The sequence below is a fragment of the Armigeres subalbatus genome, chromosome 3, assembly GCF_024139115.2.
Source record: "Armigeres subalbatus isolate Guangzhou_Male chromosome 3, GZ_Asu_2, whole genome shotgun sequence".
Classification (NCBI taxonomy): Eukaryota; Metazoa; Arthropoda; class Insecta; order Diptera; family Culicidae; genus Armigeres; species Armigeres subalbatus.
The window spans coordinates 325,253,708-325,269,074 of NC_085141.1; the positions used below are offsets into that span (position 1 = coordinate 325,253,708).

At 41.7% G+C, this 15,367-nt stretch overlaps 2 protein-coding genes across 2 annotated transcripts in view; both read left to right on the forward strand.

The window, feature by feature from the left end:
* Positions 1-15,367, forward strand: part of LOC134221106 (prolactin-releasing peptide receptor) — a 193,394-nt gene that overhangs the window by 117,530 nt on the left and 60,497 nt on the right. The window lies entirely within an intron of this gene.
* On the forward strand, positions 7,151-8,005 carry LOC134227799 (circumsporozoite protein-like; the record flags this gene model as incomplete). Its single annotated transcript, XM_062709478.1, has 2 exons — positions 7,151-7,422; positions 7,696-8,005. Coding segments are annotated over 2 exons (582 nt in total), but the record flags the coding sequence as incomplete, so codon positions are not given.

Here is a 15,367-nt window from a genome sequence, read left to right on the forward strand (position 1 = left end):
AGATCCCGTACGCTTGCTTAATCAAAGTAGCTCTGGGTGCCTCGAAGAAAACGCCAAAATCCTTTCTGGTTAGTTGCGAAAAGAATTATTCAAAAATGCAAAACAAATCGGCGTATTTGGATCGTCTCTCTTGGATTCATTCCTTTAAAGCATCGAAATAGTGGCGGAGTGGCTTTTGTAGTTCCACAACAGTTTGAACAAGTTCGAGGGCTTGAATTATTTCAGCGTGCCTTGGCATCAGCCACTAATTCAAATTCTTTTCCGAATTCAGGACGGACGTATGTTTGCAGAAAATCGTTTTTCTCAGGTGATCTCCGGAAAAGAACTACTACGGCTCGTACCTTTTTCACAATTTCATACATTGTGGGAAAATTCTTGACGATATCAACAATGTTTATTGAAGAAAAAGTCATTCGCAGTTTGACAGATGGATAAGAGAATGAAGCAACAGGTATGATTATTGACGATGTTGATCGATTTTTGTTGTACCGTAAACGTCGTCAATGATGCTTACTTGGGCAAAGTTACTCCTGTTTATATGGGACAGGCTGGATTTCCTGTTTATATGGGACAGATATGCTATTGCAGGCAGTTGAGCTGATATAAGTAGAGAAAAAAATATTCATGATTTTTTATACTGACAGCAAAATTTGAAATACCGAAAATACCGGTATTTTCCGTCTCTAATACCTGTATTTTTGGTACCTAAAATTGGCCGGTAATACCGGTATTACCGGTTTCGGTACTACCGGTTAGACCACCCTAGCTGGAACGCTTGCTCGCTCAAGAGCAAAACCATCGAACTGGCTGATTTCTTCGAGGAGAAAGAGATCGACGTGGCATTCATCACTGAAACGCACCTTAAAGCGTCCATATCCCGAACTTCCGCATCGTGCGACTCGATCGGCCGCCCAGGGGAGGTGGTGTGCCCATCGCTCACTGCTACGCCTTCTGCCAAGCTTCCAGCTGAGTATGATCGAGGCCAGTATGACCGAGGTCTGGGACAAGATTAAATAACAGTGTTTTGATTTCGTCAAGACTGAAAAGCCATCTCCGAATCATTAAACTACAGTCGAAATTAACACTTTATGGAGAGTCATGTATGGTCTGAGATACAATATGGATAGTACTGAGAGCCACAAAGACAGACGCAGCATCATTTTAAGTACAACATAATTGCTCTGAAGGGTTGACAGCAGGGTTGTAAATTTTCGGCAGCACTGGATGAAGGTGATGTTTTTTTATATCATGTTTTTATTTTCTTCCTGCTTTGAAATCAACCTCACATTCCCGGAGAGGCAGAAAAGTAAACAACAGAACTCACATCACCCACTGCGCCGCGAAGATGAAATTTACCACAGCAAAATGTACACATTCACCCAGCAAATTGAAAAAATTCACCACGCGTTTAAATGGGCCACTCACAGTCATACGGTAAGGCGCGAACTGAGCAGCCTGTCAGAGCGACTTGTGAGTGGCTGAATGCGAAATTGAACAGACGGTGTTGGAAATGATTTTTCGGCTGCACCCAGTCGCACTCACCACGGCGGCGATGAAGGCGACTGTAGATTATACTGAGATCCATGTTTTTCACTGCATTGACTGTGAAATATTTCTACCCTGGTTGGCAGTGGTTCCACAGCTCGTCTGAATCTCACCCAATCTCAATTTGAATGCAAGATGGTTGGTCAGATGGCATTGAGCGCTCGTCTGAGTCCTATGAGGGTTGACACACGATATCCTTAGAAAGTTTTCTTTTCTTTTTCCTATTGAGGGAGGGAACTAAAAAATTAATCTCGAAGTGTTCGTAATAAAATTAGTCTTCCCGAAACAGCTTGTTAGTTGACGACTAATCGCGACTCACCAATACTGCAAGTTTCTTAGAGTATTTTTTGCCGAAAAGATGTTTTCTAACAATTTTTGTTACGTGAAAACAAACTTCACATCAGTTGCGTTGCTCTGTGGCAAGTGCCAGATAGACAATTTCCAGTGCATTGTTCATTGAAGAGTGACATTGTCTGGCAATGTCCGCTAATTGTCAGCATTATCTGTACTGCTATTTTTCCTCTGGCAATGATTTATATTTTCAGCGTGCTGCTTGTTAAAGGGCACAGCCCCCACATGGTAAACAAACCTTTTGAATCTCGAATCTTGCAGCGACAAATGTTGGGTCGGAAAACTTTAAGGTCACTCCTGACGGAATCCAATTTTCAAAGTACTCGCGTTTTCAAGGGCACACCATTCGATACGGAAGCAACGCACAACTGTCATTTTTATTTTTTCACGCATGCTGCGACACAGCAAAGCTGAAAAAATAAAAATGACAGTTGTGCGTTGCTTCCGTATCGAATGGTGTGCCCTTGAAAACGAGAGTACTTTGAAAATTGGATTCCGGCAGGAGTGTCCTTAGGCTGTGAACCATTCCACCGATTCGTTTAACTTTTAGTTAAAATTTGACAGTTCGATGGTTATTTCGCCGTGGTTAAAAATAACCCTGCTCCGGAGCATGGTTAGATTTGACAGTTCGATAGTTAAACTTTGTTCGTGAGAAAATTGGCGCCAAATCCATTTCGTTCCGAATAACTATCAATCTGTCAAAACTCAAATGGGTCGGCTTCGGAGTAAAATTTTAACCACGATGGGAAAATAATCATCGAATTGGCAAATTTTAGCTAAAAGTTAAACGGCTCAGTGGAATGGTTCACAGCCTTAACATATTGTTTGCTGAAGCACAGAACCCCGAAAATGTCTGAAGATTAAAAATAAGCTTCGCGATTTTGTTCATTTCGACATACGTCAGATCGAGAGTTCTTAGTGTGTTGTTTGTCAGAGTTGAAGCACAGTTCCGCTTCAATGTATACCTACAAGAGGACTTGAAAAGTCTTCATCTTTTTCTTCTAAGTTTTCTGGAAGCAAATTGCGTATTTGTAAATTGGCTCAAAACCGATTCTCAACTTAGTGTCTTAATTTGTCCTTTGCTATCATAAATTGAGAGCTGTTGATGACAGACATCGGATCGAACATTCAAAATCTCGAGCACATATTGCTTGCTATTCAAATGTGCAAAACGAATGTGATAAGCCTTAAAACCCAGATGATAATAGAACAATACCTGCCAAAACCGCAATTTCTCTACAAAGTACCTATACTTTATCACAAAAAGATAATGGTTATGCACGACAGTATACTTTTTATAGCAATTTCTCCAGATGCTTAATATAAACCAGAGTCTTTCAAACAAATTCTAATTTCAATAAGCAATGTTCATCGCAATCAAATTGAATATTGATGAGCTGAGAAGCTACTTTCACGCCATAGACAAAAGAAACCAGCATCTTGAGTTCCTATTTTTGTGGCTTTATTCACGTAAAGCTAATGAAACAGCTTCACACCGCAGCTCGACAATGAACTAGCAACTGAATGGAGCTCGCAATAATTGAAACACAATACCGGTGATGATTTTCAGCAGCGAACTTTCCCAATTTGGTAAGGCGTCATTCATTTATTACGTATCACTTGTACTCAGTTTGTCTACTCACATGATGACGTTTGGATATGGCAAGCTTCAAAATCTACTATTTTTTCTTACATACATAATTTATGTATGGCGCCTTACCGCTATCTTCAACAAGCTTCTTTGAAACTGAAGAAGTCCCCTTCACGAAACGGAACGACGATATAGCCTTTGTTTCATATGGAAATCATCATACAATATAATTCTCAGTCAGCACCGAGTCTGTTCAATTGTGGAATATATTCCATTCCGAAATGATGATGGGGGCTCCACCAGACCGTGTATAACATGATATCTGTTCTATGTTGACACGTGAAATTGCTAAACCAATCGAATTTGAGTGGCTTTTTCCGGGCGTTAGGAATGGGGGAACGAAACATGAATCCAGTGTCTAGAGCCTATTGAAAGTCGATATAAAAAGTCGTACTGACACACAGCAACTGATAAACTTTTTACTCGAAAGCCATATTGCTGGTTGGTGGGGAAGGGGTTATGAATATAAATAGGAACGTACCGGAATAACTTTTTGTGAACTTTTGTTTTCTTTTCTTGGGATACCCTGCAAGATTGTTTGTAAAGTTCGGGCAGAGTTTAGATGCATTCCCAAGCTATTGACGGGACTATTCATGGGATGACGTAAATATAATTATTCCCGACAAAGTTCAGAGTCTTAGAACGATGGCAATATTGTTGTGACAAAACTGCTTAGTAATGTTTAGAAACTGTAGGAGGTTTGAAGAAAGTTTTTTCGAGTTGCAAGAACATGCAATTATTTTACGAGAATTCTTTCGAATTTCCAGCGATTTTTCATAGAACGAAAACGTGACGTAAATTCCCCCAGTAGTTCATGTAAATATTTTCCAGGAATTCTTTCGTAAAACCTCCCGAAAGGCCTTTATATATTTTTTCAGTAGTAAAACAATGTATCATTTCGTTGAAAAAAATCTTCCGGGAAATTATTGAAGAATGAATGAATGAAATGAAGAATCAATGAATGCAATGAAAAGAATTTTAGGAGGAATTCCCAAAAGAATTTCCAGATGAAGTCTCCTACGGATTCTTAACAGATTTTTTTAAGGAATTTCTTAGAGATTCCCGAAAGAATGCTCAAATGAAGGGCTAAAGAAATATCTATAGGAGCTTTTTTTTCATGTTCGTTTATCTCAGGCTTAGGCTTAGGCGTGTATAACACTTTACGGAGCCATGATTCTTTGTGATATATACAATCAATATAATTTTATTATACAGTTAATAAGAGAAAGGTAGGAGCCAGCTTACTCGTGGTGACTCGAGGTTAGTTTACAATGTTCAAGGATGGATTTGGATTAGGATTTGGGATAAGGAAGTTTCAGCTTTTCATCCTGGCATTTGGCGTCAGTGACGATGTGGCGTGTCGTCGTGCTCGAGGAATGGTTCGACTGGGAGCATCTTCCGGATGGCAAGAGCTATGTAGCTCTACGGAACAAAAAGGCAAAGACTAAACAAAAAAACTTTGAAGAACGAGAATAAAAACAAAATATTAAATTTTGGGCTGCATATAGACAACATCAACACGATCCACCAAAACACCTCGAACTTCTCTGAAGAGTTGTTTACCTCGGGCAACAAGGGTATCCAATAATTGCTCTCTGGAGGCGTTATATCTAGAGGAGTTGCTTAAGAAAAGTGGATAAAAAAAATTATTTAAAGAATTCCTGCAGATCTGAAGAATTTCTTGAGGGAAATGTCGAAGGTATTCTAAGAATTTCTTCCTAGAGTTTCCGAGGCGATTTCTTGAGAAAGTACTATCAGAATTCTTAAAATATATTCCGAAGAAATTCTCAAATCAATTTCCGATGGTATTTCTGAAACAATTTATGTTTTCCTGAAGGAACTTTCGAAAGAATTTCTGAAGAAATTCTCAAAAGATTTCATAAAGGATTTTCCGAATGACTTTCGAAATTTCATTATAATTCTTTCTTTGAATTTTCAAGGAATTTCCAACGGAATCTTCCAATTTATTTTTGGGCATACCTTTCTAAATTTACTCGAAAATTTCTTCAGAAAATCCTTCGAAATTTCTTCTAGGGATTCCTCTGAGAATTCCTCTAGAAATTGTTTTAGGAATTCCTTCGGAAAACCTTTTAGGAATTTTTTTTGTGAGTTCCATTACATTTTTTTTAATTCCTACCTTTGAAATTTGTTTCATGAAAACATTCCTTAATGCTTTATGAATTCCTTTGAAAAGTGCCTTAGGAATTCCTGCAGAAATTAAATTAGGAACTCCTTAATAATGTTTCGAAGGAATTGCATCATCAATTATTTCAGGATATTCAAAAACAAATTCTTCCAGTTATTCCTCAAGAAATCCCTTTCGAAACTCGAGAAAGAAGTTCTTGAAATTCCTTTGAACTTTTCCTTAGGAATGTCTTCAGAAATTACTTCATTACTGCTGTCCTGGTGTAAGTAAGACAAATAAGACAAATAAGACAAATAAGACAAATAAGACAAATAAGACAAATAAGACAAATAAGACAAATAAGACAAATAAGACAAATAAGACAAATAAGACAAATAAGACAAATAAGACAAATAAGACAAATAAGAAAGATAATCTTCTTCTTCTTCTTATTGGTATTACATCCCCACACTGGGACAGAGCCGTCTCGCAGCTTAGTGTTCATTAATCACTTTCACAGTTATTACCTGCGAGGTTTCTAAGCCAGGTTACCATTTTTGCATTCGTATATCATGAGGCTAGCATGATGATACTTTTATGCCCAGGGAAGTCGAGACAATTTCCAATCCGAAAATTGCCTACAACGGCACCGGGAATTGAATCCAGCCACCCTCAGCATGGTCTTGCTTTGTAGCCGCGCGTCTTACCGCATGGCTAAGGAGGGCCCCTTATGAAAGATAATACTAAGGAGAAAAATAAAGTAAGTTCCTCCAGGAATTACTTCGGAAGTTCCTCCAGCAATTCCTTCGGAAGTTCCTCCAGAAATTGTCTTCGAAAGTTGCTCCAGGAATTCTTTCGGAAGTTCCTCCAGGAATTTCTTTGGAAGTTCCTCCACGAATTTCTTTAGAAGTTCCTCCAGGAATTCCTTCGGAAGATCCTCCAGAAATTCCTTCGGAAGTTCCTCCGGAAATTCACCCGGAAATTCCTCCGGAAATTCCTTCGGAAGTTCCTCCGGAAATTTCCTCGGAAGTTCCTCCGGAAATTCTTCCGGAAGTTCCTCCGGAAATTCTTCCGGAAATTCCTCCGGAAGTTCCTCTGGAAGGTCCTCCGGGAATTCCTCCGGAAGGTCCTCCGGAAGCTCCTCCGGGAATTTCTCCGGAAGGTCCTCCGGGAATTCCTCCGGAAGTTCCTCCAGGTATTCCACCAGAAGTTCCTCCAGGAATTCCTCCGGAAGTTCCTTCAGGAATTCCTCCGGAAGTTCCTTCAGGAATTCCTCCGGAAGTTCCTTCAGAAATTCCTCCGGAAGTTCCTCCAGGAATTCCTGCGGAAGTTCCTCCGGAAGTTCCTCCAAGAATTCCTTCGGAAGTTCCTCCAGGAATTCCTCCAGAAGTTCCTCCAGGAATTCCTCCGAAACTTCCTCCAGGAATTTCTCCGAAACTTCCTCCAAAAATTCCTCCGGAACTTCCTCCAGGAATTCCTCCGGAAGTTCCTCCAGGAATTCCTCCGGAAGTTCCTCCAGGAATTCCTCCGGAAGTTCCTCCAGGAATTCCTCCGGAAGTTCCTCCAGGAATTCCTCCGGAAGTTCCTCCAGGAATTCCTCCGGAAGTTCCTCCAGGAATTCCTCCGGAAGTTCCTCCAGGAATTCCTCCGGAAGTTCCTCCAGGAATTCCTCCGGAAGTTCCTCCAGGAATTCCTCCGGTAGTTCCTCCGGGAATTCCTCCGGAAGTTCCTCCGGGAATTCCTCCGGAAGGTCCTCCGGGAATTCCTCCGGAAGGTCCTCCGGGAATTCCTCCGGAAGGTCCTCCGGGAATTCCTCCGGAAGGTCCTCCGGGAATTCCTCCGGAAGGTCCTCCGGGAATTCCTCCGGAAGGTCCTCCGGGAATTCCTCCGGAAGTTCCTCCAGGTTTTCCACCGGAAGTTCCTCCAGGAATTCCTCCGGAAGGTCCTCCAAGAATTCGTTCGGAAGTTCCTCCAGGAATTTCTTCGGAAGTTCCTCCAGGAATTCCTTCGGAAGTTCCTCCAGGAATTCCTCCGGAAGTTCCTCCGGGAATTCCTCCGGAAGTTCCTCCGGGAATTCCTCCGGAAGTTCCTCCGGGAATTCCTCCGGAAGTTCCTCCGGGAATTCCTCTGGAAGTTCCTCCGGAAATTCCTCTGGAAGTTCCTCCGGAAATTCCTCTGGAAGTTCCTCCGGAAATTCCTCTGGAAGTTCCTCCGGAAATTCCTCTGGAAGTTCCTCCGGAAATTCCTCCGGAAGTTCCTCCGGAAATTCCTCTGGAAGTTCCTCCGGAAATTCCTCTGGAAGTTCCTCCGGAAATTCCTCTGGAAGTTCCTCCGGAAATTCCTCTGGAAGTTCCTCCGGAAATTCCTCTGGAAGTTCCTCCGGAAATTCCTCTGGAAGTTCCTCCGGAAATTCCTCTGGAAGTTTGCAGAGAAACTTTTGGAGGAATTCCCGGAGGAACTTTGGGAGAAATTTCCGGGGGAACTTCCGGAGGAATTCCAAGGGACTTTCTGGAGGAATTTCCGGGGAACTTCTGGAGGAATTCCAGGGGGAACCTCCGGAGGAATTTCGGAATTCCGGAATTTGCGGAGGAATTGAGGAATTCTCGAAGAAACTTCCGGAGGAATTCCCGAAGGAACTTCTGGAGGAATTCCCGAAGGATCTTCCGGAGGAATCCCCGCAAGAACTAGTAATCTGTACCCGTCCGACGGCCTCGCGATAGCTGCAAAACAGCTGATTCAGTCGCCACACGGAATGGAAACAAAAATCTATCCCCATGTAAACCACAGCACACAGAACACAACACACCAACAGAACAGTCGTTGCTGAAACCCAGATGAGAGTCACATTCTAATCTCCTCAAGCGAACATCAGCTGAAGGCGGTTGAAAAACTACGTTCCTAGCATGCAGCATCTTCGGGCAGCAGCATGGTACTGGCTACCAAGCACGCCATAATTTTGTTTCAGGAACCCGTTCCATCCAATATTCTAGCAGCATCCTACAGAATCCTCCCCGGAGATAATCTCTCAACTCCAGGTAACGATCATCTCTATAAGCAACGACCAGCCACACATATCGGTAGGCAGAGGTATAATCCGATCTCCCCAGTTAGTTGTCGGTTAACTGCCAAGCAGGCACTACGTTCGCAAGTGTATGATTGAGTTCGGTATCGAAGTGTTAATTGCCTGACCGACGGATTGGTTCTAGTTACCGTGTGCGGGAGTTAAAAGAAACTACTTGTGGGCAGTGAAGTGGTGATTTATTGATGACCTAGGAAAAGGTAGCAGCTCTGCTGTAAAATAAGAGTGATGGTGAATCGAAGTGGCTGGCATGGATCGCTGGCAGGGGCCAGCAATCATCTTGGTTCTGTCCGGACAGACATGACGGTTTGCGGTCGCCGAGGGATACATTTTTACACTGACACACACATACTAAACTTTAGGTTAAGGAATTTAAGCGTAAGTACTAAAATACATTCTTCGCTCGGTGGTCTAGTGGCTACCGCTTCTGCCTTATAAGCAGGAGGTCGTGGGTTCAATTCCAGGCTCGTCCCTTTCCTACTTTGTATTTCTATCTTAGTTCTTTCTGTGTTTCACGTTATACCAAAACGATTCCTACTGTTATAACCTTCCACACAATCCCAAAACCTCCCGTGGCACCTATGAGAGGTCGTAGAGTTCTCTGCATCTTTCTTAAGTAGGTGTCCAACAAACCATCCTTCCCCTCAGCATTCGCAAGGACGTGGCCAGGACAGATCTCGACTATTGGAGAGTACATTGCTTCCATCTAAGAGTTAGTGATTAGTCCCAAATCAATATCTGTGGTAACGGATGAAAGTGATGCTACTCTCATACAATAGTCTTGGCTTGTACCACCCACGAATTTGTGCGAACTGCTAAATGCTAATGCTAATGCTAAGTACTAAAATACATTCTTCGCATGTTAAATTTATGTTTTTATTTTTGTTGCAATGATTCCGAGTAGTGCTTTTTTTTTATGGGTCCACTATATTGTTTGAACCAATTGTTGGCGGTTCTGGGTACGTGGGCAATGGGGACCAGTGCCATCTTCGCCTCTTTTCAACTTTTTGTCTCCGTCTCACCTCAAGGGGGAGGTGACAAACTTTCGGAGGAATTTCCGAAGGAGCTTCCGGAGGAATTCCCGAAGGAACTTCCACAGGAATTTTCGAAGGAACTTCCGGACGAATTTCCGATGGAACTGCCGAAGAAATTCCCGAAGGAACTTCCGGAGGAATTCCCGAAGGAACTTCCGGAGGAATTCCCGAAGAAACTTCCAGAGGAATTCCCGAAGAAACTTCCGGAGGAATTCCCGGAGGAACTTCCGAAGGAATTCCCGGAGAAACTTCTGGAGGAATTCCCGAAGGAACTTTTGGATGAACTTCCGAAGGAATTCCTGGAGGAACTTCCGAAGGAGTTCTTGGAGGAACTTCCGAAGGAATTCCTGGAGGAACTACTGAAGGAATTCCTGGAGGAACTACTGAAGGAATTTCTGGAGGAACTTCCGGAGGAATTTCTGGAGGAACTTCCGAAGGATTTCCTGGAGGAACTTCCGAAGAAATTACTGGAGGAACTTCCGGAAGAATTACTGGAGGAACTTCCGGAAGAATTTTTGGAGGAACTTATGGAGGAATTACTAGAGGAGCTTCCGGAGGAATTACTGGAGGAACTACCGGAGGAATTCCTGAAGGAACTTCAGGAGGAATTCCTGGAGGAGCTTCCGGAGGAATTCTAGGAGGAACTTCCGGAGGAATTCCTGGAGGAAATTCTGGAGGAATTTGTCTTGTTGTTCTTATTTGTCCTATTTGTTTTATTTGCTTTATTTGTCTTATTTGTTTTATTTATTTTCGATTGTTTAGCTCATTTCATTCCTCTATTTGATTTCAATTTATATATTTCTCGCTTAACTTTTCAAAAGGACCTAAGTCACATTTTTTTCATGAATTAATTTAAGTTCTGCAATCAAAAGCTTTTATGTTTTTCTGTTGATTACGCTATTCAAATTAATTCATGAAAAAAAATGTTACTTAGGTCCTTTTAAAAAGTTAAGCGAGATTTGGTATCCTCGGGTTCACAAATAGGAATACGCCTTTTTCTAGTGTCACGCTAGATACAAAGTTGACGGACTGTCTACCGCTCTCATCGCTCCTTTCCTGCCGTGTGCCACAAGAAAATATGCTGTTGACTACTCTCCCGAAATGGTTATTTTTGTATGGAATTTAAAAAACTTGGTTGAAGTAAAAAGAGCTTCCTTCAAAATTTATTGCGGTGGCATATACTTTTTATTACAACAAAATGACATCAGAAAATTCAAAACTTGTGTCAGTTGGGTTTTACGAAATTCGGTTCCATTGTGCCTCAAATCATCGGAGAGAAGTATTGAGAAGCGAAAATTTCAGTTGTACAATAGTTCAGTATTTAGAGCTTAATTCTAATGTGGGAAATAGTAGGTCCATGAAATTTTGTCGGGAAATTCCTTGATAAATTTCAAGGAGATTGTCAGCTAGGATAAGCGAAATTCGTTCCCAGTTCCAAGTTATAGACATTATAGTACGAAAATAGCGCCCTACCGCGGGAGAGCTTCCCTCAGACCTTAACTGCCGCTAACCGCAAGTCGAGCACATCTGTATATGGGCCTCCATATACAGATGTGCTCGACTTGCGGTTAGCGGCAGTTAAGTGTCTAAAGGATTTTCAGAAGAAATTCCTGAAGAAATTTGAGAATGAACTCTCGAAGAAATTTCCAAAGGAAAGCCTGAAAGATTTTGCAAAGAAAGTTGCGAAGGAATTCCTAAAGGTATTTCCTTTTTTAAACTTTATTACCGTGTTTGCCAAAGGTATTTTGGAAGGAGTTCTTTCAGGGAAATATTCGATTCGGTGGATCACGTGCCCCATCGTGCCCCAGCTTAACTCCGCCAGTGTAGATGATACAATAAGTTTATTCAAAAGGGTGGCATATATGGTATTGACATTGGCGTTGTTTTTAAGCGTTTTTTTTTTTTATTGTCGAATCCAACAATTTTCACATTTTCAGTTACGCCAGCTTTGTTCGAAACCGGTACCATAAGAAAGCAAATCAATTATCTTATAATATGCATGCATGATGGAACTACAATGCATCAAATTATTTTACGTAGCTTAGGTCGAGCAGTCGTGTCTTGTACACATCTTTTCCAATCCTTTATTTTCATTGTTTGCTGTAAATCTATTAACTTTAATGACGATGCAACGTTACTTCCAGTGACAGTGGAACAACTTAGAGGAAAAAGACTTCGATGGAAAGCACCTTTAATCAAACTATAAATAAGTCCAAAATAATAGAAATTAATGACGAAGCCCAACGCTAAGAATGAAGAGCGTTCTCTCAAACAATTTCTATAATTAAATCCACCCACATTTTTTTGTTGTAAAAATAGCTGCCTTCCCATGAATATTATCGCAACCACACAGTCACTTCTCGCTAATGATTCGAACTCCGTCATCTGTATTGACGTTCAATGTTGGCTGCACTTCCGCAGCCCATCATCATATCCTGCACCCACCTTCGTCAATTGTAAACTCTCGTAACCTTTGGCGGTTTATCGTGTGTAATCTTTGTAACGAGCATATTAATTAACAGCGCTTGTCGATAATATTGATTTGCGCAATCGTCAACAGTGTTGCACCAACGTGCCTCCACCACCGACTGTTTGCAGCAGCTGCTGCAATCTGTATCTGGACACACGGCATGGCATGTTTGTGGTGGGTATACCCGCACATATTCACCCATGTTCGATTGAATGTGTTAATTAGCGTAATCACCCGGTTCCAGATGCGGTAATGAAGCCCGCAGGCAGCGCAGGTGCATATGATTCGGCTGTGTAGTGAAAATCGGTTTATTTACACAAATCAATCAGTTGATCAAATTTTTTTATCGAGATGGTCATATTTGATGATTATATTTGTGGATTACAATGCTTTTTTTTAACATTTTAATTGTTTGGCCAATTTGGTGTTTTGCTAATTAATTAATTTTATCTAAAGAAAAACTCCTACAGTTTATCCTTTACTAGGAAATAGTATGTTTGTGACCTTAAAAACTACAATTTCATATCCTAAATAGCTACTATTTACACTACACAAATTTGATAACCTAGTTGGGGACTAGTTCCCGGATTATTGGCTGGTCGGAGAGTAAGCCTCAACGAATCCTAAGCTTTTCTTTACACTCACAAAAGCGTTCTTGTGAGGTTTTTAGTCCGGCCAGACGGTAGACTTCATCAATTCGTGTCCTGGGAGGAGCGTTGAGGATCATCCTCGGGAACGTGTTTTGAACTCGTTAGAGTTTCAGATGGTAAGTTATTGCGCAGCTCTCCCAGACCGGCATGCCGTATTCGATCACGGGGAGGATTATTTATAGTAGCTGTATTGTACCTTGAAATTTAGATCGGCTAATACTCTCCCAATTAACCATTTTTCATACAACTGACGTTACTACCAGATAGATCGGAATCTAATCTTTCTGTTGGACACAACATTTTACCAAAATAGTTCGAATGAAGAGGGACAATGACGGCCGACGGTTGATCAAAGGGTACAGTAGTTTCAACAGAACAAAAAGTTACATCTGGTCCCAGTCTTGTCGACCTGTAGCCGAAAAATAAGCTTGCTGTCGAAGGTCAAGTTAAGGTAGTCGGCCTCATTGACCCATTGCACAGTCGTGCCATTCAGGATGATTTTAAAGTCTCCAGGTGAAACATGTTTAAAGTATTAAGAATGGAGAAAAATGATGACCTGGATCTTCGCCGCGTTGATACAGAACTTCCAGCTGGTGAGGTACTCTGTCAGGGCATCACTTTACCTTGGTAGACGAAGGGGGTGTCAACAGAGGCAGAATGCCGCCTTCTGGAAATTCTGGCATGTCGAAGGTGAAAAGGTTAAACAGTAGGGGCCCGAGGATACTGCCCTGGAAGATGCCTGCAATAATGTAGTGCGCATCGGAACTCGCTCCGCTGATTGAGACCCGGAATGTACTTGCCGACAGGTTGATGATATTCACGAGTGCCTTCTCGACATCGAGTAAGGCCATGGCGGATATTTTAGAGACAAATTTGTTGGCAACTCGGGTCAATTGGTGCATGGTGGATCGACCGCGTCGGAAACCAAACTCTTCCTCGAGCAAGTTGTTGTGGTGTTCGGCAGACTCAAGTAACCGGCAGCCTGAATTACCTGTTCAAACTGCTGGGATAACCCTGAGATAAAGCTGATGGAGCGTTAACTTTTCAGAGAGAAATGTTTCTTCCCTGGCTTACGGATGAGGATGACTTTGGCTGACTTCCAGGGCGACAGGAAACAGCTGAGGTGCCCAGAAAAGACCTCGTCGTTGCCTGAAGTGTGACAATCCATACAATTTTTTTAAATGATTCATACAAAAAGTGTGACATAGGGGTTGTTGAAAATGGCCAATTTTTGGGTTACGTGATTAATTCTGCGAAATTCCGCGGAGTTTCGTTTCGAACCACCTGAAACGAAACTTTTCGAAAAACCGCATATGCTTAATAAAAAATGAGAAAATTCACAGAAAATTGGTTTTGAACTTATATACAATTTGTATTAGTCCAAAAAAATATTCAACACATTTTTCTCAAAACTAAGTTTTTGTCACTTACATCCCTTCTACGTTTTTGAAGCGAAATGTCCGATTCTGCAGTGCTGGTGAGAAATTATAAGATTATAAGAAAATGAAACAATCAGTTTTTTTGTGCTTTGTATTGGACATAAAATGATCGCGCGATTATCTAAATGTTCGGTTCTTGTGTGCGAGTGGATACATTAATAAGAATGTGAACAATCAGTGCAGGTTTGTACGTGTTTTGTAAGACGTAGAACGCGTCCTTTCTTCATTAAGCAGAACGATCAGCCGGTCATCAAAATTGTGTTCTGCTTTGTGCGGTTAGCAGAAAGATCGGCCGGTGACCGAAATTTTGTTCTGCGTAGTGCGGGTGAGTAAATTAATTAGAAAGTTAAAGTCTATATCGCGTCCAGACATGTTTTCTTCAGGAAGCAGAACGATCGGCCGGTCATCGAAACTATGTTCTGCTTTGTGCGGTAAGCAGAAGGATCAGCCGGTCACCGAAATTTTGTTCTGCTTTGTGCGGCCTTAAATTAAAATTACTAGTTTTGTTATTATCGATCAAACTACACGCTATACACGGCATACCGTTTACCAAAACGAACCCTGCCACACTCCCTACCCCATATATCCAACATCCCAGTGATTTCTCGTGGAAGTGCAGATGACTCGTCGGCTTCTATCAAAGCGAGAATCATGTCAACATTCTCCTACCCATTCCTCAATTGACCTGCATTCGGACACGCCTGGCACTGGTGTTGCTTATGTTGTAGTCACCAGTTCTTACACATTGAAGATGATGTTAGACCCAAACTTCATCTGTTGGTTCTCTGTGTAATTACAGCTGACCTGGCAATAACGGAGTAGCAACCGTGGGCGGTCAATCATGCTCATGCTCATGCTTACATCCCTTCTGCGTTTTTATTCTAATATTTTCTATTGTACATAATTGCATGGCAATCAAAGACTTTGGAATTCTGTCCACTCCAACCAGTACAGTGTGTGAAAGGGTGTGGGACAAAATATAAAAAGGACATAACGTTGAATGAACAAATTTAAAAAATTTTC